General features: G+C 32.8%; 4 protein-coding genes across 4 annotated transcripts; 2 read left to right on the top strand and 2 right to left on the bottom strand.

The window, feature by feature from the left end:
- Window positions 1-380: 380 nt before the first annotated feature.
- Window positions 381-4,225, top strand: LOC101897692 (uncharacterized). Its single transcript, XM_005186109.4, has 3 exons — window positions 381-1,868; window positions 3,467-3,679; window positions 3,738-4,225. The coding sequence occupies exons 1-3, from the start codon at window positions 1,306-1,308 to the stop codon at window positions 4,150-4,152; spliced, it is 1,191 nt and encodes a 396-aa protein (XP_005186166.4). The 5' UTR covers window positions 381-1,305; the 3' UTR covers window positions 4,153-4,225.
- LOC101896407 (bromodomain-containing protein 8) lies at window positions 4,179-7,626 on the bottom strand. Its single transcript, XM_005186101.4, has 3 exons — window positions 6,979-7,626; window positions 5,326-6,925; window positions 4,179-5,239 (listed from the first exon to the last, which is right to left on the bottom strand). The coding sequence occupies exons 1-3, from the start codon at window positions 7,363-7,365 to the stop codon at window positions 4,251-4,253; spliced, it is 2,976 nt and encodes a 991-aa protein (XP_005186158.2). The 5' UTR covers window positions 7,366-7,626; the 3' UTR covers window positions 4,179-4,250.
- Window positions 7,627-9,630: 2,004 nt separating this feature from the next.
- On the bottom strand, window positions 9,631-18,604 carry LOC105261999 (homeobox protein MOX-2). The gene is made up of 3 exons (XM_011295323.3): window positions 17,771-18,604; window positions 10,338-10,546; window positions 9,631-9,792 (listed from the first exon to the last, which is right to left on the bottom strand). Exons 1-3 carry the CDS (start codon window positions 18,156-18,158, stop codon window positions 9,721-9,723), a joined length of 669 nt encoding a protein of 222 aa, XP_011293625.3. The 5' UTR covers window positions 18,159-18,604; the 3' UTR covers window positions 9,631-9,720.
- On the top strand, window positions 12,932-13,688 carry LOC101897353 (uncharacterized). The gene is made up of 2 exons (XM_020037698.2): window positions 12,932-13,497; window positions 13,557-13,688. Exons 1-2 carry the CDS (start codon window positions 13,119-13,121, stop codon window positions 13,565-13,567), a joined length of 390 nt encoding a protein of 129 aa, XP_019893257.1. The 5' UTR covers window positions 12,932-13,118; the 3' UTR covers window positions 13,568-13,688.
- Window positions 18,605-24,271: the final 5,667 nt, after the last annotated feature.

The following is a 24,271-nucleotide window of genomic DNA, read 5'->3' as shown; positions in this document are numbered from 1 at the left end:
GTATCTAGTATGGATTTACGTTTCTTCAATTTTAAGATAACAATTAAAAAAACTGCCATACAATGGTAGCGAGTATTATGAATGTAGTTATCCCACAGTTTCCGTGTGGTACCATCATCTTCTTTAAAACCATTTATGGCAGAAATTATTTCATACGTTCTATCCCCTTTCCATTGATTTTTGGAGATTCTTGGAAACATTTAAAACAAGGCTTATGTAATTGATGAATAAATATAACATCTTACACCAGTGAATGATTTGTATTGTAAACAATTAAAGGTGCTTACCTTGAAACAATTTTTCTTAAAAAGATTTTTTTTTGTATTTAGATCATGGCCATTTAGTTTCGCTTTAAAAGTCAGAACCAATATGGAATAAAAAAAATAATTTTTTAATTAATACCACCCTTGTTTTTATTTTGTTGGTTTGAACAAGTGTTAATACTCTCATGAACCTACGTTTTACTTTACAGCTTTCGAACAAATGCTAACACCATTAGCAAGGACGCTTGAAGCGTATCTGTCCATCCCCGAATCTATTTACAAGTAAAATAAACAATATTTCTCATAGTAAATCCCAGAAACACACATTTTCATGCATTGTTATATAGGTTATTTCCGCAAAAGTCTTATTGCTGTTATTATTATTATTAAATTTAAATGGAGCCGGTTAAACTTGTTGAAAACTTCATTATGAATGGCTAGGCGAGTATGAACGTTAAACTGTATTTGGTAATACATGCCGTGGCAATGAAGTAAAGCAATTGTTCAGCGCCCAATAAACATCATAAACACTGACTAAGCTAACTAACCGTCTATTAGATTCAAGACATACAGGTAGACAACGGTGGCAGAGGTTTGACTTAACATCCACGCAGAGTCATTGTACCAGTGCCACAGTTTTCTTACACACTTCTCCCAACCGATGAAGTTGTTCAGCGTCAATGCGGTTGCTGCTCTTATTTGATGGGGATGATGGCGATCATAATGATGGTCGTTGTGCACATGTTTACCCCTCAGTCTGAGTCGATTTTGACTTCCAGTAGCTATACAATGACTGCTGCTCCCACTGCTTCTTCGACAACTGCTCCCCACCACACCACGCTTCATACAAAACGTTTCAGACAATTATTTAACGAATGTATAATAAACGAAAGATTTTATTGGTTCAATTTAAACATTACCGTTGAATAAATAAGACGTTGAGTTAAAGGTGGCGGCTAAAAAGAGATAGTGGTGCTCAAAATATTTAAACTTTATTTTGTTCGTTCGTTTTGTGTGCATTTGTTTCGAAAAAGAAGTGAAAATGAATTATTTTTTATTTGGAAGAAAACTTTTATTATTAATTTTTTATATAACTGCCGTACGGCGTACTGAAGCAATGCATAATTATGCCCACATTTATCAAATTCCGAATGGCTATCCTGCAAAAGCGGCCACGAACAAAATGATTCTACACGATATGAAATGTGCCTTTCACCCTATTACAAATAATAGTGTACATTTTGAACATATTATGACTGAAATGTATAACATGCCAATGAAAAATCCAAAAATTAATTCAGCCATGGTTTTTAAATTACCACTGGAGGATGAATTTACCAGAGATAATAGACCAAAAGAGCGTATGATATTTATGGATCGTCAAGAATTTATAGAACCCACATTTCCTAATCTAACAGAATCATATATGGCGTTGCGAAGATTTCGATATTCGAAAAGACCGCTCAATAAAAAGATTACAGAACTCATGAAAATCGAAATGAATGCAATAGAAAGTCAAACCACCCACGATCCATGGTCGAATTTGGGATTGGACGGTTGGAATGGAGATATTGCACAACCAACAACTCAAGATTATCGTCAAAGGTAAAAGAAATAATACTTATTTATTTAAAAATGAATTTATGAAAGAGAAACAAATTAAAATAGTAAAATATGCATTTTCGGCTTCAGTTATTTTTTTTTTTTAATGATTACAAAATAAACACTCTTCAATGATTACAAAATAAACACTCTTGCTACATTTTACATTTTAAATGCCAGGGACGTATGTCTTCTCCAGGGACATTCTGTGTGCACATTGGAAAATCTAAATGTAGGGCTCATGTTTATCACCAATCTTGTACAATGTCAACACTGCCTATTGATTGTGATTATGATTGTATTGTTTCGGGTTTTGCTCAGGATATATAGTCAATGCTGGGATAATTTCTACAACCCTAACATCAAAATATAAAATTCTTGTAAATCCAGATACGACTCAAGCCATGTATTTTTCACGGAAAAGAGTTAAGTACTTGAAAGCCATTTTAGATCGTAAACTAAATATCGGTGACTACATCTCTTATGTCGTCGATGAAATAAATAAGATCACAAGAATCATTTATCCACTAATAAGCCGTAAATCAGGCTTGAACGAGAAAAACAAGCAATTAATAATCGAATCCATGTTTCTACTAACAATATTATAGTGTGCTCCGTTATTTTCCAAAATAGCCAATTAACAACCCCAAAAAATAACAAGTTGATATTCAGTTGACCTTGGCATTACTTCACTTCATAACATATCTAGATTCCAGCTCATTAAATATCAACTATGGAAATCTAGCACAATTTTTGAGACACGGTGTATGTCTTCGTGTTAAACTTACCTCAAAGAACTTGCATTACAACCGGGTGTAAAAACACATCCCATCTAGCCAAACAAAATAGTAAGGTTATTTTTTCTATTTACACAAAAATCAGCAACATATTTAAAATATGAATACTAAGAATAAAAACAATATGTACCAAACCAAGTAGAAAAGGAAAATTGCTCCTTAACCACTGTCAATAGAATCGAAATGTTATATAAATTGATAAAATAAGATAAATACAAAATCAAAGACAAATTATAAAATACAACCGATATATCAGTATTGTTTTTAATAATGACTGTGATATTTTTTTTTTTTTTTTTTTTTTTTTTTTCATTTATTTATCCATACACTATTTAAATCGTTATATGTTCGTAGAAATTCTTTCAAAAAAAGTACATTGTCCGCCAATCGAGATGGTGACAGCAGTGACTGCTGAGAACATCTAACCAGCATAGATGATTTTATATGGTTCACTAAATCCTGTAAGACATTCTACCATTTTTATTGTAATCACAATCCCTAAGCTCTGCGTTCTATCGCATTTTTTTCTACCGAATTTCTTAGTCGTCCTTGACGTTAGCAGTCATGCATATGTTGACATAGAACTAATTTTATCTCAGGTCTCATGACATGGAAATTAATTTTAAATGTAATGTCATCATTATGCAATCTATATCAAGTTAATTATGATAAAGCACATTATCACTCTAAAGAATTTGGATTAATAAAAAAAAAACAGTTTTTACTGCCTAAAAACATGGTCATAAATTTGTATTTTTCGACGGGACGAAATTCTCAAACTGTAACTATTTAACTTTTTTCTAGTTCTCCCTCGAACTCATTAACGGAGTACCCCTATCATGAAATTACCAAAGATTTGTACGGAGGCATATCATCAACTGAATACTTAAGAGATATAAATGAAGCTGAAATGAAGGAAAAACAATCTCGCGACGAATTAAGAAAAGAAATGGACGAGAATGTGTTTATAGCTCGATCAAATGATCCTTTTGGCTATTCGACAAAATGGGAAAAGAGGTATATCGACAAAATTAAAACTATTATGCATATTGACCATTTTATTTTAAATTTTCAGAAATCAGACGAAGCATAAACGAGATGTTTTGCGACTGTATTCTATGTTAAAATGTTCTACGGGTTGTGATCCACTGATCTATAAAGGTTACGGTTGTTATTGTGGATTTCTGGGCCATGGTATACCAGCGGATGGTATAGATAGTTGTTGCAAACTACACGATAAATGTTACGAACACAGTAATTGCCTCTCTTATCTGGAATATTTTGTACCCTATGTGTGGAAATGTTATCGTGGTAAACCTTTGTGTGCTATAGATCATGGAGAATGGGGAGGACCTAATTCATGCGCAGCACGACTGTGTTATTGTGATTTAAGATTGTCGCGCTGCTTGCGGCAATACGCATGTCCCAGCAGACGAGCTGTGTGCAAATCATCTTTAGCGAGAAGATTGCAAAATTTTATTTTTACTTAGAGCTAAGCTTAGATTTGTTACTAACATTGTTGTTATGTGGTTTTAAAATCAATGTTTAATTTATTGTTTTGTATTTTCTGTTTTCTAATCTCTAGAACTTAAGATAAACGTAAACTTTTTCTTGAACCACTTCTTCCTTTAGATGTGCTTCCACCTGTGGAGGAAGATGTGGAACCACTGGATTTAGTGTCTCGAACATCACGGTCCAACTTGGTATGAGGTTCTAAAAAGTTCGGCATAAATTCACGAATATGTTGACATTCTTGTTGTAACGCCAAGATAGCTTTACCTGCAGCGGAATTGGTCTTGGTGACAAATAATGCGTTCTGACACATAAGCAGAATATCCCTTTGTAACTCGTAGGCGGACCGTATGACACCAGATTCTATGTTCTTTTTAATACTGGCAAAGTCCATTTGTTTCAAGCAAACTTCTTCCAATTTGTAGGGAGTTGTTTCATCACTTAGTATGCGTTGAATTGTGGAAGCATACTTACTGTTTTGTAGCACATTATAAATACTGAGTAATGATTTTTTATATGTCCTCAGATCACGTGATTCATCTCGATCACTGGACGCTGGTGAATTTGGTATACTATCGATTACCGGAGTTGAAGAATACCGCCTTCTTGAGCGCTGATTTGTAGTTGTTGTAGAATGATCACTTTGTGTAGTTGCATCATCATCTATCATGGGACTTTCGGAACGATCGCGATCCCTTAATTTGCGTAATGCTGTGGGTCTGGGCGTTAATGAGCCACCAACACTGTTACTGCTTGGAACTGCCATCTGTGCAGAAGGATTCGGCATTTCATCATCAGTCTTCGCATCATGTGGACTCTTTCTTTGATAATGTGAGGAATGTCGCTTTGAGTTAGATAGTTTTTCGTCTTTACGGGTCTGAACGCTTATGTCAGTAGATGACGAGTTTTCATCTGTATCAGCTACGGAAATTGCTGGAGGTGGTTGTAGCATTGATAATGATGATGATGTATCCATATTTCCTTCGATACTATGTAAATCACTTTGAGGTTGTAAAGTATGGGCTTCGCTGCTTTCACCTTGTTCAGGGGGATGATTTGATTCACCTGAAACAAATTTTTTTTTATGAATTTCGTATTCAATACATTATTCAAGTTGACAGATATATATGATATATAAAAAACTTCCTTACCATTTAAATCATCGACCTCATTCCTCTGTTTATTAGGATCATTTTCGATTGTTGCTTCGTTATTACCCTGAGCATCGTCCTCACATTCCGTTTTAATAGTGCTGTTAGCTTTGCTGTCCTCCGTAGAAGGCATAACAAATATGTCCTGTTTTTTATTATCTTCTAAATTGGCAATGCCCACCTTCTCATTGTCCCCGTTGGACTTTTCATTGCCAATTAAAGCTTGCTCATGTTCATCCAACATCTCTTGTTTAATTTCTAGCTTCGTAGATTCACCTTCTTCTGTATCTACTCGATCGGCTGGTTCGTTTTTTGGAAATGCAGACTCCTCCTGTTCTTTTAAAAAACTACTTTCATTCGATGAATCATTAATGCGATCTTTGGATGACTCTAAGGAAGCTACAGCCGCTAAGGGTATATTATCGTTTGAATCATCACTCGATATAATTTCAGTTTTTGTTTTGGTTTTTGCCTCAGTACCACTTTCAGGCTGTTGAATCGAAGATTCTTGCTTAACATCAACTGTTGTATTTATTGAGCTGGGATCATCTTGTTTTATACATTCCACAATATCAGAAACAACATTATCTTCCAATTTTTGTTCCAAATCTCCAACGGCCTCGTCCAAAGCGCTTTCTTCTTCATCTACTCCCTTTAGAAAATCAACCTCCTCGTCGATAACATCTGATACATCAATATCTAGTTCATCAATATTTCCAATGTTCTTAAATACTTCCATCAGTTGTTGTTCTTCATTGGGATCTGTATCATCTATGTCATCTGCATCTTGCGCTGCATTTGTGGTGGTGACCGGCAGATCATCTTCAATATCCATAGGTATTGATTCGTTATTGGAATCATTTGCGGAAACAATTACGGTTTCTGCATTTGTTGAAGTAGTCACAGTGGATTCTAAACCTTTTAGTTCTGTTGACGTAGTCAATGGAGATTTATTTTTTTCCAATAACATAGAAAGGGTGGGCGCTGACTGTGATGGACTTATCATGTTTATTTGATTTGTGTTTGAGTTTAAACTCGAGTCCAAAGGTGGTCCACTTATTGGTCTTGTTAGCAGTTGTATTGCCGAATCACCTGCAGGTATAAGAGCAGGTTGATTGGGATTTGGTATCGAACCACTGGTAAGAAGAGTTGTAATTGTTGGAGCACTGGCTCGAGCTGAAACAGAAGATGAATTTAGGTTACTGGGAGAGTTTGACGCAGTTGGTGACTTTAAAAGTGATGTTAGCAGTGGAGATGTTCCAGTTGGAATTTGCATGGAGTGACTTCCACTTGGTGTAACTGGTTTTGTTGATCCAATAATTTCCTCTACATCCATATCAACAGCAGTTGTGTCAGTTGAGGATTTTAGTGAACTCAATGATGACGAATTGCTGGGAACAGGGCCACCACTTGTACGCCAATTTCTTTGCAATTCTTGTTTGCGCATCTCCCTCTCCCTTAATTGATTTTCCATTTTCATTTCTTCGATTCTTAGCATTTCCTGTTCCTTTTCTATATCTGACCACATTTGTAATATTTCCTCATCTCCCAAACGACCTGTTTTCAAAGCTTTAATTTCAGCTACAATGCTTGCATATTCCTACAAATAGTTGCTATTATGATTTATGTTATCACAATAAACAAATATATTACCTCTTGTTGTCTTCTTAGTTCCAGTTTAATTTCCTGCATTCGTTCTTCTGTTAGACGCCGAACTATGGCTTCAGTGGGAGCTTCGACCGGTGGCGATGATGACAAACTACTTTCCGAAGTTCGTTTCTTTCGCTTAGGCGTCTCCACATCTTCCAATAGATGACCATATTGAACAGCACAATTTTTTTGCGAAAACCAATCGCCAGGACGTGATTGCAAATTGTCTTTAGAATTTCCTCCGCATAGAACTTTTAAAGTGCGACTCACTGACATCCAATTTTGATCACCACTTGACAAAACAGCGGAGGCTAAAGCCAACTGTTCCCTCGTCGACCATTTATCCAATGGGGTACGATTTAGTTGCAGACGCTCTTGAACAGTAGCCATAGTATTGAATTGATTCAATTTATTGGATTTTATTTGTGGATTTGTTTAAAAATTGCCACTTGATCTGATCTTCTTGTTTGGACGTGAGTTGTACATCTGCTTCTGGGTGCGTAGGAAAAAAAAATGAGAGACGTCCCCAACGAAACAAATGAGGAAGGCAAAAAGGAATGCCGATAAATAATAAAGAGAAAGCAAATACCCGAGTACCTCTTTTGTTTACGAATGAGACATGAGGAAAACGCCATCAGCTTCAAGCAATCTTTAAATGACCGCGGAACTAGTTGTCGCTTGCTGTCAGTGTTGTGAACGAGTGATTAATGGGTATTCTAATACTCGTGATTTGTTTGTAGTGTAGTAATGAGCAGAATGAAAACGGCTAACGTCGTATAAAATGGAAACAACATTAGGTGTTTATGGTTTCCCTAAAAATTGTAACAATTGTTACAAATTGTTATTGGAAGTTGTTTGTTTGCAAAAGAGAGCGGTTGCAGAGAGAGAAATTTTGTCAGTTATTTCAGTGAGAGTTTGCAAATTCTTGCTGGACGCATTTCTTCTGCAATCACTTGAAAATATTCTTCTTCTCATTTATCGACATTCAATCAGATTTGTTCATTTCCTAAGAAGCCAGCCAAATATGCGCATTATGTATTCCCACCCTAATTGCTTTTAGAGAACAACTTTTCAAAATGTGAGAAACGTAAATATTAATATGTAATAAGAAAATAAAAGACTATTTCCAACATTTTTAAACAAACGCCATTTGCAACACGATTAAAGGATTCCGGGGAATACATCATATCTATCTTTCTTTTATAGTTCATATATTTATTTTATTACTAATTTCCTTTTTATTTATAAAACTTGATGCTTCCTTTCTTTTAATTCTTTTAATGGGGACAAATTGGTTTGATTTGACAAAAGAGAATAAAACTACCTTACTCTCTCAGAAAGACGTTACTTAAAAATTCCTGCATTAAAAGACACACCTATTTTAAACTCATGGAAGGTATTTCCGTTCGCTTACTTTCCCAGTTACATTTACTTAGAAAGAAGCATGGTACAATTAAAAGGTAAGGTAGAGCATGAAATTGAAAGATTGAAAAGTTAGTATCATATTTTTGAGAGAAAAATCCAGACATTTTATTATCATTTTGAAAATGAGGAAAAATAAGAAAAAAAAAAAAATAAAACAATAATTTTGAATGACAGGAAGCGGGCATAGTCTTAGGACTGTATTTTTGTAGTTTTACGAAGCTGTTCTACCTTCTTATTGTACCATGGAAAGAAGTTGTTGAGAAAAAATATGATTTTCTTTCTCTCGAGAGAATCGAACAGCATCTTGCAAAACAATTGTAAGATAGGAACAAATCCATCAAAACAAATCTGTCCCAAATCTTAACGGCACAAATATTTTGTTGCAGTTTATTTGCTTTTTACATTTTCATTACAAAAAAAAAAAAAGAGAAATACTAAAATTATAAAAATATATTACATGGTAAAAGAATACAGGTAGATGCATAAACGCTTGGGAACATTGATATGTCAAAAAATTTTTTAGTTATTTTTGAAAAATGAGTAGGTTTTTACAGGGTTTCTTATACGACGCCAATTGGAGGTTGTTAAGATATGCATTTTTAGTTTTTTTTTTTTCAAATTTGAATGATTTTTCTTTTAAAATAAACAGTTCTCATGCACCCTCAGACTGTATATAAGAAATACTTTTTATTCCTTCCTCTCCAATTGATGACACCGACAATGGTGTTCCCCAGATGCAGAAGTTTTTGCTGGACTTGACACCTCAGTAAACAAAATAGCTTTTGATACGCTCTTTAATAATTAACCGTTCATCTTTACCAGCGTTCGAATCGAATGCAAAAATTATTAATACAATTCAATATTATGAAAATAAAAGCTGAATTTATTTTATTTGTCATGTATGTTTAGATTGGTTGCGAAATTGAAGAAAGTAGAAAATATGTGAATAGGTAGAATGAATAAAAAATTACCAAATCTGAAGTGATAATAATTTGTATTTAACTATTGAAATTTGAAATTTTTAATTTTCCGGGAAAAATTCAAAATGTCTCCCTCATTTCGCTCTCACCATACCATACAATATATTTAATGTATGTTTTTTTAACTTAAATTTTATGCAATCACTATAAATTTGTTGAATAAATCCAGATTAAGCAATAAATCCTGATATAGTTGTTAGAACCGTATCACGCGCTGTAAACCCAGATAAAAAATACAACTTTCTTTTTTAATATTATTATTTAAATTTTCAGAAACTTATTTATATATATTTTACATAAATGTACAATAGAATTTGTCATTACTTAAATTCATATGAAACTAATTATTGGCTGCAGCATCCATTTTTAAACGTTTGTATTTCATGCGACGATTTTGAAACCACACCTTTACCTGCAATAACACAAAAAATAAAAATAATTATTATTTGTAAATAAAAATACACCTTTTCCAGATGTAATTCGAATCATTTTTGTCTGAAATTCGAGATTTCATATTTTATTCGTAATATTTTAATTGAAATTCAACAACACCATTTGTTACTCTTAACATTCCATTTTTATTTCAAATTATTTCCATTGTTATTCTAATTTGTCAATTTTTAATTCGAATTATTTCATTTGGAATTCGAATTATTCCATTTGTAATTTTATTTTGCAATTACAATTAATTTCTAACACCCTCGATACATCTCTTATTTGGCAAATATGTATCTTAAAATAAACAATTACATATTTCCCTTGGCGAATTCATATGTATGTGTGCCTACTATGAAAATGTGACTTTGACACTGTAGTAGCATCAGGGGATGTAGCTCAGATGGTAGAGCGCTCGCTTAGCATGTGAGAGGTACGGGGATCGATGCCCCGCATCTCCAATCTGAATTTTTATTTTTTAATTTAAAAATGCTGAATCAATAGTTTTTCTCGATTATTTACCTGTCTTTCTGTTAAATCTAAGGCCACGGCAATTTCATATCTTCGTAAACGTGTCAGATAGTTGGCATGCTGAAACTCTTTTTCTAATGATTTTATTTGTTCCTTGGTAAATGCTGTTCGCTCCTTGCGGCTAGATGATACAGTTGGCGGTAGCAGTGTGTTTGTAATTTGTAAAATTTGCCTTGAATCCGTTGGGCTTGCTATTTTTTCTGGAAAAGATTATGTTGATTTTCTAATTAATTCAATATCCATAGATTTTTAGTAGGCTGTTTTTATAGAGGTCTTCCCTCTATACAGAACATTTAGAATATATACTGATCCTTATGAGATCTTAATTGCTAGAAGAAGTTTTAGTAGGTTGTTTTAATAGAGGCTTTCTGTCTATAGAGAACATTTATAATATATACTAACAATTTCGATAGTTATGTTTTAATATCTGTATAGAACCACAAATATTCACATAGTTGAAATTTTAATTATGTACTATTATGCGAATGCATTTTCTACGCAATATGAATCCGAAACAAATAATTTTAAATCATAACTTCAAACAATTAAGGGGCAAGAGTCATCGCTTGGACTTTTCCTAAAAGAACAAACGTGCCGATATTTAACTCAGTCAACCTAAACTTCTTTGTGATTTTACCAAAAAACCCCTTAACAACATATATTTATGCATGCATATCTCGGCTCGGTTTCATTTAAAATACATTTTAAGTAATGGTGTACGTATTTGGAGAGCTTAAACGTTTGAAATTCCTCTTTATAGTGAATTCAACATGTCGTTTTTTATGTTTACGTTTTAATAAAAACCCCACATTTTCTTTTCCTTAAAAATTGAATTTTATTCTTATCAAATATTTGTTATTTCAGTTTTAGATTCCAGCGAACAACAAAACGTCGAAATTTTCTGAAATAAATGAAATATCATTTGTCAAGTCATTCGCGCCCAATTGACACATTCCTGGAACCGGGTCAATGTGAAGCATTCTTGTGTTTCAGCTAATTATTTAGTGTCTAAATCGACATTTCTTTTTTTTTAAATAAACAAATTTTGTTCGATACACTCACACGAACACATGGGGGGTTTTGATTAAACAAATAGTAAAATAACATCCACCCGCCATCCACAAGGTGAGGGTTTGTTTATGCCATTCGTAGATTTCCAATTCTTTCCAGTATTTCCTGCACATGCGCGGTGAAGACATGACGACACCTGTAAACTAGTGATGGAAAATGTACTTAAGTAAAAGAGTGCTAATATTAATGAGAAGAGTTCTTTTAAAAATTATAGTCTATTGCACTTTACTCCCCATTTGAAATATGAGTTAACATGAGTCCTAAGACTTAGGACGAATGATTGGGTGTTATTAATATTTAATATTTCTCCTTAAAAGTACTAGGAAAAATACACCCCTGTACTAGAGTCTTATTGAGCCAAATAGACTTTTTGACAATTAGTTTCATATATTTTACATTTTTTTTAAAACAATTTTATATTAGGGATATCCATAAAACATAAATGGGATTTTTATAACAAAACGGAGTCCAAAGTGGAAGGACAAAATGTATTATTTAAAAATTGTAAAATTTCTTTATTAATCAAAACCATGGTAAAATGAACAAGGTAATTTCATTTGACAAATCGGTATTGGCAACCATTTTCTTATATTGCAAGTCATCTATCATATTCTAATTATTTTAAAATTGATTGCATTGCTTTTTGCGCAAGACTAATGATTTTTTTTTGCAAAATTAAAAAAAAGCAAGTCTAACGTTTTCGTGTTTTTGTAAAGAAATGTGTCTATGGACAAAATATACTAAAAAATCGTATCACTTCACTTTATCGGTGATCTGCATTGATCTCGCAATTCTTATTTTATGTTAGAGTATAATAGTCAGGAATCTCAATCTGTAAAGCTGCTATCAGACAATAAGGGTTTTACATATGTAGTGTCCAAGTTTCCATGTGTAGAAATTGCACATATCGTGTGATACATGGATGATATTTCAGTTGTGAAATACATGAGCCCATCGATCACAGCAAGCCCTATTTTCATCAGAAAAATACAATTTAATAAAAAAGTGCTGTTTGTTGTGTGAAAATATAGAAAATTAAATTTGTAAAACCCTTATCGCCTGACAGCAGCTTTTTTGCCTCATGAAATTAAAAATGGAGGTGGGATTATGGTCAGGTGGGATTATGGTCATAATATTTAGGGGTTGAAAATTGAAAGCCTTCCTCTTATGTATTCTCCCTTAAGCTTGATTTAGAAAACTGATTTCATTTCGTTTTTAATTTTATAAATTTTCATTGACTTGGTTCATTGGTTTTAAAAAAATTCAAAGCACAAAAGTCCAAAACAACTACTACGTCTTTATAAGACAATATTCCATTTACATTTGCTTGACGCTAATACAGCACTAAAACCCAACCCTAGAGTTTTTTTCACAGGCAATTTTCCATATTTTGACAGAAATTTTCTTCTAAATTACATTCTTTGAAATTACATATGTACTGTACATTCAATTAGCTTGGTACTAATTCCATCCCCCAAAACAAACCGTCGAAACTCCCATGTCAATGAAAAAATACAATTGGTACTACATTTTCCACTTGAACTCATCACTGATTCAATTTGGGATTTTGTGGATAATATACAAAAGAAATTTACAGAATAGAAAAATGAAAATTTAAGAAATCTTTGAATTAAAATTCGACAGCGGACCGAACAGACTCGAATAGTAAAGTGCATTTGTTTTTTTTTTACAAGCAATACCATGGAAAATGTATTCTCCAATAATAGACACTACAATCAAATGTCCCTTCACCGAATGGGCACCGTGAAAATTGTGAGCTTATTTTTAATTATAGCAGTGCTGATGTTTGCCTTTACAACAAATGTCGAAGGAATTGACTGTTTCAAGTGTGTTTCGAAAAATGGAACAAACAAGGCGTGTGACGATCCATTTCACAATAACTATTCCACATCCATACTGGAGTCTCCTTGCATGGGAGGACGCAAGGGCAGGGATGGCCTGTTTCCAGCAACAGCTTGCATCAAAATTGCCGGATATTACGATGACACAGGTGAAACCATAACTGTGCGTGGTTGTGCCCTGGACAGCGGAACTCTGACCACGGATACGGAAATTATACGTATGTCTCACTGCGGTAAATTCTATTACGATGACCGCTATGTTCATGGCTGTTTGCAGAGCTGCAGTGATGCCGATGCTTGCAACAATTCTCCAAAACAAATTCAGCCATTGGGAATTTTGAAACTTTTATTTACATCTTTGGTGATACAGCGAACGCTGGGAGCATGGAGTTAGCATATTGCCTAAAAATCGTCAGTGGCTTGATGAATTAGTTTGTTTTTGGAAAACAAAAATGGGGTTAAACCAATATCAAAATTGAATTAAAATTTTTAAAACTATGCACAAATCTCTGTTCCATTGTTAGTATTATAAGGTAAATATATCATTAAAATTAGCACTTTTTAGGAATTAATTTAATGGAATTAATAAAACATTTCAAAAAGATATACAAAATAAAATTGCGTGTATTGTTTTGTTTGTTTCTGATCGGTCTAGTTTTATTTGTATACAATCATTTAGTTTTGCTTCGTGAAATGTAAATAGAATATCAGAGAATTCGTGGATGAATCATGTATGTAATAATGTTATTTTAATAAACAGTGAACATTTATTTAGAAAGACGATAGGAAATAATATCGAATAGAAAGACCGGGCGCTTTAGAAAACAAGTCACTTGAGCACACAACATCCTCATATATTTGGACTGTGGTCCCAGAATGTTTACCTGTAAAAATTGTAAAAGAGAGAAGTGTGAAATTCATTCCACGAGACCAGAAAATGTAGGAATGGAAAATTTGAATATTGCAGCTATCGCATAATATGTTGGTAATGCGCCCACAATACCATAGGAGTGTTGTTACATTAATTAGCTACAATCACGTATGTCAGGTTGGTATAGCAACTCATAATATGGTCTGTTCCAGAACTGCCAGAATGTAAGAGTTTTTACTATGATAACCGATTTTCCCTTTATGATATGGAATAAAATTGCAAAACTAGATTCATTGTTATGAGTTTTTATGTTGTCTTTTGTTAATGTTAATCCAAGCAAAAGTCAGGGATAAAGTTGCCTTCGACCATATTTGATTATTACATTTTCCCTTTAACATTAATATTTTCTTTTGTAAAAGTCCACTCGTTCATGTAAAACAAACAACCCTTCGAAATGCGAGGCACTTGCCGTCGTTATTGATACTACCAGTTTTGGATGAAGACAGGGATGAAGTTTATTAAAACGAAGGTTAAGGTTAAGGGAGAACCTGTATAAAATACATTATTGAAAGCTAAAATGATTTCCACAAGCAAGTGGCCCACCAAACCTGATACTTCCAAGCAGTGTATAGAAAATTCGTTAACTTTCTCCAAAGCAGTCCCGTAGCTAGCCCAAATAATTCAATCAGTCCTTCTCATTTCATCGAAATCTAAGACGTTTACCCTTGTCATACTTAAAGCAGACTTGGTGAACAAAAAAGGTTCTTTAAAACGCGAATATTTTGAGGTAATTGCACGTTGGCGATATTATAAGGATTATAAAGAACTTTTTTGGTCCAAAGGAAATAAAACAAACAACATATTAAAGTAATACCCAATTTCATGCTGGTATGAACAAACACCAAAAACTTTAACATTTTTGATGCAATGGCGCCCAATTGACATATGCTCTGTTCCAAAACCTACTTTTGCAATGTTTTCCGATATCATAAATGGAAAAATGGGTTATCATGTAAAAAGTTGTAATGAATGTTGGCGATATGACAGGAAGTCCGGAACTAATTATAAAGAACTTTCCTGTTCCAAGGGAAGTAAAAACGACAATATATTAAAGTGAAACCCAATTTCATGTTGGGATCATGGTACAATAAAAATGTAAAACAACTTCGTAAAACTACAGAAATAGAGCCCTGAGGCTATGCCAACTTTCAGTCAGAATTATTCAAAGTTTTATGCAAAACGTTGTTTTTATTTATTTTATAATTTTCCTCATTATTAAAATAAGTTAAATGGTTCAAATGAACGAACCGGCTAGATTTGTTTTAAAAAATATGATCCAAACAATTCCATAGCAAAACTGGTTAATATCTTTAATGCGAGCCATGCAATGTAAGTTTCTTCCAATCATTGATATTGAAAATATTTTGTTTTTATTTTTTAAAACAATAGACTCATGCACAAAATTGGCAGAGTCGGGCACAATTATAGAAAAATTGTAATCAGCAGGTAACTTTACCTTACCTTTTTATTTTACCATGGTTGGGACGAACAAAAACAAAACGAACATTTGGTCAATCCGATCATCATATCTCAATATTATGTTAATTTGCAATCACTACATGATCCTTACGAAATGTTATATGCTGTCAGGACTATTATCAGAATAAAGGTATACAATCAACGGATAATATTTAGCGGTTTAAATGGATAACAAATTTTGATGAAAAATTCCGATTTAATGCAGAATATTTTTAATGCTTCCCTTTACTTTGTTACTGATATTGTCAGATATCGAATACATAACAATATACAGGGTAAGATAAAAAATCTGCAACAAAGCCATAATTTTTACATTCTTTTTAAATTTATTGAATGAAGGCAAAAATGTCGGAAATAGCATCAACTTTTAGAATAAATTTAGATTTGTTCGAATTAGTCACCTTTGGCATGAATTATGGCCTTCAAAAGGCAAATGAAACCGTCACATGCTGCCCGGATGCTCTGCGGTATTTTGGGCCATTCCCGGCGAAGTGCTTGCTTGAGGTGATCGACACTTTTGTATTTTTAGTGCCAACCTTGCTTTCCAAATGAAGCGAGCGAAATAAAGCTTTCCTCATTTTGTAACCATTATTGAGTGGCGCGTGCTGAGTGCGATAGTGTTGAGTCCTGTTGGTGCTGGTGTTGAATCCAAGGTCTGCGACCAAAATTTTTACGTGCCCAAGGCTTTAATACACCCTCCATAATATTTTAGGGATAATATTCGGCATTTATTCTGATGCCACGGTCGATTAATATGAACGGAGAGCGACCATCGACTGCTATGGCTGCCCACACCATCATCATGGCCGGCGCTTGAGTTCTGGTGGCCAACCGAATATGCACATTTTCAGCTGACCTCTTTGGCAAGTAAACACGATCATTTTGTTTACTTACAAACTGCTGGACAACGAATGTTTTCTCATCGGAGAAAATCAAATTCGGCAGTTCACCACTTTCGGTCAAGCGAAGAAACCCTTTAGCTCTTTTGAGTCTATTTCCTTTCGGTTGCGGCGTAAGTTCTAGCACTTTTTGGATTTCAGTGTGAATTTCAATTTCGAGCTCATTTTTCAATATTTGCCGAATGGAATATTGCTATGTGTGCAGCTCACGAGCCATTTTTCTGTCACTGCGACGCAGGTTTCGACCAAGTCGCTTCTTTACTTTTCGAACCATTTCTGCTAATGTTGCTGTTTTCTTCCGTCCGCTTCCTTGACGTCGAGCTACGCTACCAGTATCACGGTAACGAGCGATGGTGCGAGATACAAAAGATTTATTCGCATTTAAATGCTGGAGTGCTCTAACGATAGCCAATTGTGGTTTTCCAGACGAATATAAAGAAATCACACTATCACGCTTAAATTCCATCACGATTAACTTTTTTCTGGAGAATTTTAACCAAAATGTTTTTGTACGCTTGTAAACAATATAATGAGCCGACACTGGAATAATTTTAACAGTTGTCGGACGAGTGGCTTTGAAATGACAGCAGTCTGAAGTTGGTTCCAGTTTTTTCATCCCACCCTGTATTTCCTCTAACTTGATGTAAATAATACATCAAGGACCCTGCATTTGTCCAATTAAGTTGTTTCATCCGATTTTATATTTAAGAATTCTAGTCTTATCATGCACTCTATAGCAATGATATTTGATTTAGATTTATGTGACCTACAGCATAAATTTATCTGAGTCAAGTTGAGCGGAAATATAATAAGATACAGTTTTCATTGGTTAGTATCAACCGATTTCAACTTTAAACTACCAGTATGAACGTTTATTCGCTCCAGACAGATGTTTTAGACTCTCTCTTTAGAAGTCAACCCATTTAAGTTTTTCCTTGGTTTTGAGCATAAAATGTTCGAGCCCTTTCTATATGTTTCAACAGTGACTGTATAATGGCGCCCAACGGGCTTTATGAACGTTGGAATTTTACATATGTAGAAAATGATCGGCAGAATGTGAAGAGATAGGGCAAGTAGGAAATACGAATATGACATTTTTCTTGAGATTTACTCACAAATCTTTCCACGGATGCCAGTACATAAATATGCTGACTATGTATTTTCAACATTTAGTTAACATACCATTAGATTTCAGCTCCTCGGGACAAGATGTTGTCTTTTGATTATCACTATTCTCAGTTCTCCAATATTGATGAGCGGATGGTGATAAAAAATTTCCTTCAAACTGTGAATAATTTTGATTGTATGAATATGGGTAGGAATTACTTCCACAATTCTCTGGCATATCCGATGACGAAGTAACACACTGCGTTGCTGTTCCAATAAAACTTTGATTGAATTGATTCAAATAAAAGTTGTGCATTTCACGATATGTATTTTGATCTGTGCTGGAGTTTATGATTTGATTGTCATAATTATTGTGGCATTGCGTTTCAAAATTATTACGATTTGCTGAATACGATTCCAATGAAGTTTCACAAAATAAAAATTCTTCTAAATTTGTTTGCATTTTGGTAAATATTTGTTCTTTTAAAAACACCACACCAACTAATCACCAATGTTACCAAATGAAAACTAAAACGAGGGATGTCACAGTATCTGTCACGACTTTGTTGTGCAATGCAAATTTGTACGAGTTTTTTTCTTTGATTTTTTTTCAATTCTCAAGATCAAAGTGACATCTTCATAAATGGGGGAGTGATCTTAATGTTGATTGGTCGTTCAAATCATTGCCATAATGAAGTAGTGTTTTGATTGGTCCATATGTTTAACAGATTAGAAGATCCAGAAAAACACAAGTACAGATGGTGGCATTAAGTCTACTGTCAGTTCATGTCTGAAATGTTACGATCTGTTATTGTTTGTTTTCTTAAAGGGGAGTAGTACTGTAAATCATGTGCTAAGGGCAGAGTGTGTCTCGAGTGGGGTCGATTTGTGTCAATAGGACTGGATCAAATAAATTCTATGCACTTAATTTGTTTGAAAATAAACACACTTAGAAAAAAGTAAATTTTCTGAAGAAGTATTAATTCTAGATTTTTAAAAAAATAAATTCTTAAATGACATTATGGTGGAGGTTTACTCTGTTCCAAAACCTGGAAAATTTTTCAATTTTTTTGGATATAGGGAAAATAAGTTATGTAGAAACATTTTTACATTATGTCAGATTCTGGAAAAGAACATGTAATTTGTTAAATTGGACTTCATGACTTTCACTTCATTTACAAAAGATAAGACAATAGATTTTATGTATTACTGGCAAGACAATTGCATAAATCCATGGTAAAAGAATACAGGTAGATTCAGCAACGCTTGGAAACAATTGATATGTCTAATATTTAAAAATGTGTTTTTTTATTCAAGTAGATTTTTATATATAAATTGAAATTTTTGAATAATTTTTCATTCAAGTTCAAAATTGGTTTAACAGTTCATTATCGCAGCTGTTACATCGATGAGACTACCTGTATTCTTCTACCATGCATACATCATTAACCTAATACTATATATTTTTTTAATATTCCTCTCCACATTCAAGACAATTTATCATGTGTAAACGTCAATCCATGGTAGAATCAAGAAGGTAAAGTCATGCAAATATATGTTTAAAAAAAGTGTTTTTTTTTTTCAAAATTATTCGTTTGACACCTAGTTTTTATGCAGTAAAATTTGACTAGGTAAATTATCGAAAATGCAGAGATGGGAATGCTTATTTGAAATGACTTTACCTTCTTAATTTTACCATGCGTCAATCGTCAGTTTATAATCATGGTATAATAAGTTTTTAAATGGTTCGGATCGGCTCACGAAGTTGTGCTGACAAAATTTGGATTTTGTGTCGTAATTTAAACAACAATTCACAACATATACTCAAAATAATTTAATTAAATGAGACTGACTGACTGAGAATCAACGCCATGACGGAACGACTGGAACTAGATTCCTGAAATTTTGCACGAGGGCTACTTTTGGTGCGTAGGCGGGTTATAAGGCTGAGTTTTTGGAAATGCGTACTAAAAGGATATATGAAAGTGGTTTTGGAAATACGTACTAACTGAATGGTACTAAATTTGGAAAAGTTTGGTTTTGGGTGAACGAATGAAGCTGGAATTTTGACATTTTGTATTGGGGTCCCTGTTGGTGGTAGATAGAGTTGTATTGGAAATGTTTACTAGAAGTTAACGAAAAGGACTAAAGAGTACTATATTTGGAAAGAAATGGGGGGCATTCCGAAATTTAATGTTGAGGTTTCTGTGGTTGAGAGAAGGAGATTGTTTAGAATATGTGTACTTTAACTGTTCGAAAAGAACTAAATGTTAGTAAATTGGTATTTAGTGAAGAGATTGAGCGGAATTCCTGAAATTTGATATTAATGTCATTGTTTGGGTTCCACGGTTTTAGGAAATCGTGTTATGAACGTACGAACAGTGCAAAATGACACAAAATGAGAGGAAATTCTGAAATCTGGAATCGAGGTCACTGTTCGTGTATAGGGTGTATATACTGTTACGATCTGTTATTGTTTGATTTCTTAAAGGGGAGTAGTAAACAATATAATGAGCTGTCGCTGGAATAAGGTCGGACGAGTGGCTTAGAAATTACAGCAGTCTGAAGTTGGTTGCAGTTTTTTCATCTCACCCTGTATAGTTTTGGGAGAAGGAGGTGGATTGTGGAATGCGTACTATGATTTGTTGAAAAGTATTAAATGGTAAAATGTTTGCCGTTGAGTAAATAGATTTAGCATGAATCCTGACAATTGATATTGAGGTCATTGTTGGTTTCTCTTTTTTTATGATAAAAGACGTTCAAATAGCATTGGCCAGAAAAATTGGATGTGGAACCATTGATCAAGGGTTTAACTAATATGCTCTTCGGTAAACTAGAAATCGAAAAATGTTGAAGACCTTTTGGTTGAAAAGGTAATAATTTTTCAGAAAAACTTGAGCAGGAATAAAAAGTTATCGAACTGCTGGTTTTTGTTTGGAAATGTTGTCCAAGAGGCATAATGAACAAATTGTACATTTTGAGTACTAAAATGAACTGGTTGAATTAATATACCAACTAACAAAACCCGAATCATGGCTTAAAGGTTGATGTTATTCCCTGGATGTAATTGGATATTTCGGGTTTTTAGGTAAACTCTTCTCCCATAGATTATCTCATCTCAAAAGTATTCAGTAAGACAATAGGCCCTATATAAATTTTAAGCATTTTGAAGATTTTACGAAAATTCAAGTACACAAATTTTGGCCCCACCGTATTTAACGTCGTTTTCACTACTGATAGTTGCATTCTTGTATTTTTAGCAATTTATATATGTATAATTTTTGTCTAAGTGTAATTTACGCATCGATCTTCCAAGTGTAAGCAAGAACCTCTACACACAAACACACTGGGTATTTGTTTACATTATGAAATATGAATACTTCAATACGTAGATATGAGTTTTACGGAAGTGTAATACTTTGCTGTTTTTCCTTCCTCTCTTTTTGTTTGGGTTATTCCACAAAGATCATTTAACGGCATTGTGGAGGAACATATGTTGGGTAGTCATAATATTTTTATAGCTCAATTAATTTGGCTTCTTACAATAGTCGGCTTTCTTAGACGAATTAAAAAAAAAGAGTTTTAAGCCACATTAGCACAGCATCTCAATCATAGTTCCAATTGATGAGATTATATCTTTTCTTTAGACAATTTTTTTGAGCTAGTAAGTCATATGAAGTTTTTTATTTGTTCGCAAAGAATACAAGATTTTCCCTTCTGTGAGATGGTGTCGTTTATTTCAGCAACATGTGGATGCTTTCCAATATGTTGCCTTTGTTTTTAGTGGCGGATTGTTTGTTTATTTGAACGATACGTGCGTTTCATATTTGTATAAGGGGCACTATGTCACTCTGTACAAGTGTGTCTTTTCTCAAATTCAAATGATGAAAAAAACAGTCCTTCGAATAGTTCGTTGTTTTTTACAACAAAAAATATAAAATTCTGATCGAGTGGATAATTTTCAATAATTTTCCATATTAAAAATCAGCCCCAAGTCTTTTTTCATCCTAAGAAGTTTCAAATCAGATTCTGTATTAAAAAATCAAAAACCCCTTGTACTTTCCTACATGCTTGAAGAAAGCAAGTGTAATAACGTATGAGTATAAACTGTACTAAGTTCGGCCGATATTTATTTTTTGGCAAAGTATGTAAAAAACGCATAAATGGAAGGTCAACATTTTCCTATATCAAATTATATATGTGTCTAAAAATGTAATTTGTCTCTAAGCGGAAAATTTAGTCAGTATATAGGATTAACATTTTTTATGTGATCAACTTTTTGTAGTGGGATTCTCTACCCTTTTTTTAAACAACATAAAACTATAAAGATTGGAAAAACTGCATATTGATCAAACAATTAATGACGACAAGACACAATTGAATTAGGAACCTTAAAGAAATATGTTATTCCGAAATCGCCAAAAATTAATGGATATCCGCAAAGAAAAACATCATTAATGATGGATATGGTCTCAAAAATCTATTCCAGAGCATTTTAGTATACATTGGATCAGTAAAAAGCAGCGAAATGTATATAAATGTGTCTACTCTGTTAGGTTACAATATAATGCTATTTCACGATATGGTGACATAACACATTTATCTATTACTAACACCATCTATTGAATGAAGGCAACAATGAAATGTTCCATCTTTGCCAAGACATATGACTGCGATGTATTTAAATTTTTGATAACGTTTGTCTGTTGTAATCAAAATATTTTTTTCAAATACATTTTAAAGATTCTCTCCACATTTTAAAATGGAATATTCTGAAGTTTGGTATTTTTATACATAATTAATATTATCTTCAACAAAGAACAGCCTACATGAATCTCTGTTGTGGAATAGCTCCATAACACTATACCACCCAAAATTCAGTATTTTTATGTTTTTGGCATTTTCAAAAAATTGTTTTCTTTTTGTTATCTATATTATGTAAGCCACACTCGATACAAATGGCTGTACAACTTAAAGAGTACTCAAATTGTGTACAATCTCTTTGGACAACTTCATTTAGCCAGCAGTTTCTTTCGAATAAAGATGATGTTGGAAATAATTGCCTGTGGTATAATTGGACCAAACATTTGAAAGTAAATTATGTATGCAGGTTAACATTTTTATAAAGTTCGCATATATATGTGCAGTCCGATTTCCGATTTTTGATTGATTGTACCTATATTGTACGGCTGAAATGATTGTACTTTAGTATTTCTCATTTCTACAGGTTTAGCAGTCTCATAAAAAATAATTAATGTTGGTCCACTTTTCGGTATATCCCCCACATAACACAGTAGGCTATTTTCTCTATATTTTTAATCCCATAATTGTTGTTTTTATAAAAATCACCTTTGATTATTAGTAAAGAAAGATGGTGCCATGGCTTCAAAATCAGTCCACTTGGTTTTTGTTTTGGGATATTCCCCCTTTGAAGTTATTTTAAAATACAACTAAACTTTGATAATAATAATGATAAGACTGATTTATTCAAAGTGAAGTGATTAGTAAAGGCCATATTATATAATATATTCGTCTCATATATATATATATATATATATATATATATATATATATATATATATATATATATATATATATATATATATATATATATATATATATATATATATATATATATATATATATATATATAAACCTTTTGCAAATGAAAATGAAATGAGACCTTTTGCATTGGAAATGAAACCTTTAGCAACCGAAATGAAACTTTTTGCAACCGAAATGAAACTTTTTGCAAACCAAATAAAACTTTTAGATTTATAGAAGGAAAATACCAACACATTTTTATTTTTAGTAGGTTCAAAATAAATTATATCAACTAATCATAACTAATATAGAGTTAAAGAGGAATTTTTATTGATTATTTATATATATACATTTTTATATTATTACTTAAATTTTCAATTGTTATAAAAACAAGTGGTTCTTTATTGATTTGATATAAAATATTTCCATATTATTAAATTTCTAAATGCTCAACGCTAAAAAGATAAATTTAAACAAATTGTTGGCTTTTATAGGTATGAGCAGGACTGAAATGCGAAATTAAGCTTTACTGCAAAATTTTATAGTTATAGTATTCTATTAATCTTACCCAATAAATGATTCCAGCTTCGCAGCTTTATTTATTATGGAGATTATGGATTTCAATATCAAAAATCCTTGACACAATACAATGTTGTACCAATTTTTAAAGATCTTCATCAAATCTCAATATCGTGATTTCAATAGACTTTATGGGGTCTACGACGAATATTTAGAGGTATTACAAACGGAATGACAAATTTAATACACCCTCCTTTCCATTGAGGAGGTTATAAAAAGGTGTCTAATTTAGGTCTTTTGGAGGAAAGACCTTTAAAAACTTTTTTAAATTTTTTATGGAAGCTGAAGATTTAAGAAAAAAATGTTATAAAAACATAGATATTAATTTATAATTATATATATATATATATATATATATATATATATATATATATATATATATATATATACATATACATATATATATATATATAGTGATGTTAGTTGCTATGCTTACATATCCGGGCATAATAA

This window comes from Musca domestica, unplaced genomic scaffold (assembly GCF_030504385.1).
Source record: "Musca domestica strain aabys unplaced genomic scaffold, Musca_domestica.polishedcontigs.V.1.1 42, whole genome shotgun sequence".
Classification (NCBI taxonomy): domain Eukaryota; kingdom Metazoa; phylum Arthropoda; class Insecta; order Diptera; family Muscidae; genus Musca; species Musca domestica.
Note: the sequence above shows the minus strand (reverse complement) of the source record. Positions and strands in the feature narration are given on the sequence as shown.

What these genes read in the sequence shown, in the direction of transcription:
- LOC101896407 (XM_005186101.4), bottom strand. Translation starts at nt 7,365, where the DNA reads ATGGCTACTGTTCAAGAGCGTCTGCAACTAAATCGTACCCCATTGGAT. An exon ending in AACTAAGAAGACAACAAGAG is followed by an intron (nt 6,926 to 6,978) that starts GTAATATATTTG and finishes AACTATTTGTAG; the next exon opens with GAATATGCAAGCATTGTAGC. An exon ending in TGAGGTCGATGATTTAAATG is followed by an intron (nt 5,240 to 5,325) that starts GTAAGGAAGTTT and finishes AATTTGTTTCAG; the next exon opens with GTGAATCAAATCATCCCCCT.
- LOC105261999 (XM_011295323.3), bottom strand. Translation starts at nt 18,158, where the DNA reads ATGCAAACAAATTTAGAAGAATTTTTATTTTGTGAAACTTCATTGGAA. An exon ending in CGAGGAGCTGAAATCTAATG is followed by an intron (nt 10,547 to 17,770) that starts GTATGTTAACTA and finishes AATCTTTTCCAG; the next exon opens with AAAAAATAGCAAGCCCAACG. An exon ending in TAGATTTAACAGAAAGACAG is followed by an intron (nt 9,793 to 10,337) that starts GTAAATAATCGA and finishes GTGTTATTGCAG; the next exon opens with GTAAAGGTGTGGTTTCAAAA.
- LOC101897353 (XM_020037698.2), top strand. Translation starts at nt 13,119, where the DNA reads ATGGAAAATGTATTCTCCAATAATAGACACTACAATCAAATGTCCCTT.
- LOC101897692 (XM_005186109.4), top strand. Translation starts at nt 1,306, where the DNA reads ATGAATTATTTTTTATTTGGAAGAAAACTTTTATTATTAATTTTTTAT. An exon ending in ACTCAAGATTATCGTCAAAG is followed by an intron (nt 1,869 to 3,466) that starts GTAAAAGAAATA and finishes ACTTTTTTCTAG; the next exon opens with TTCTCCCTCGAACTCATTAA. An exon ending in TCGACAAAATGGGAAAAGAG is followed by an intron (nt 3,680 to 3,737) that starts GTATATCGACAA and finishes TTAAATTTTCAG; the next exon opens with AAATCAGACGAAGCATAAAC.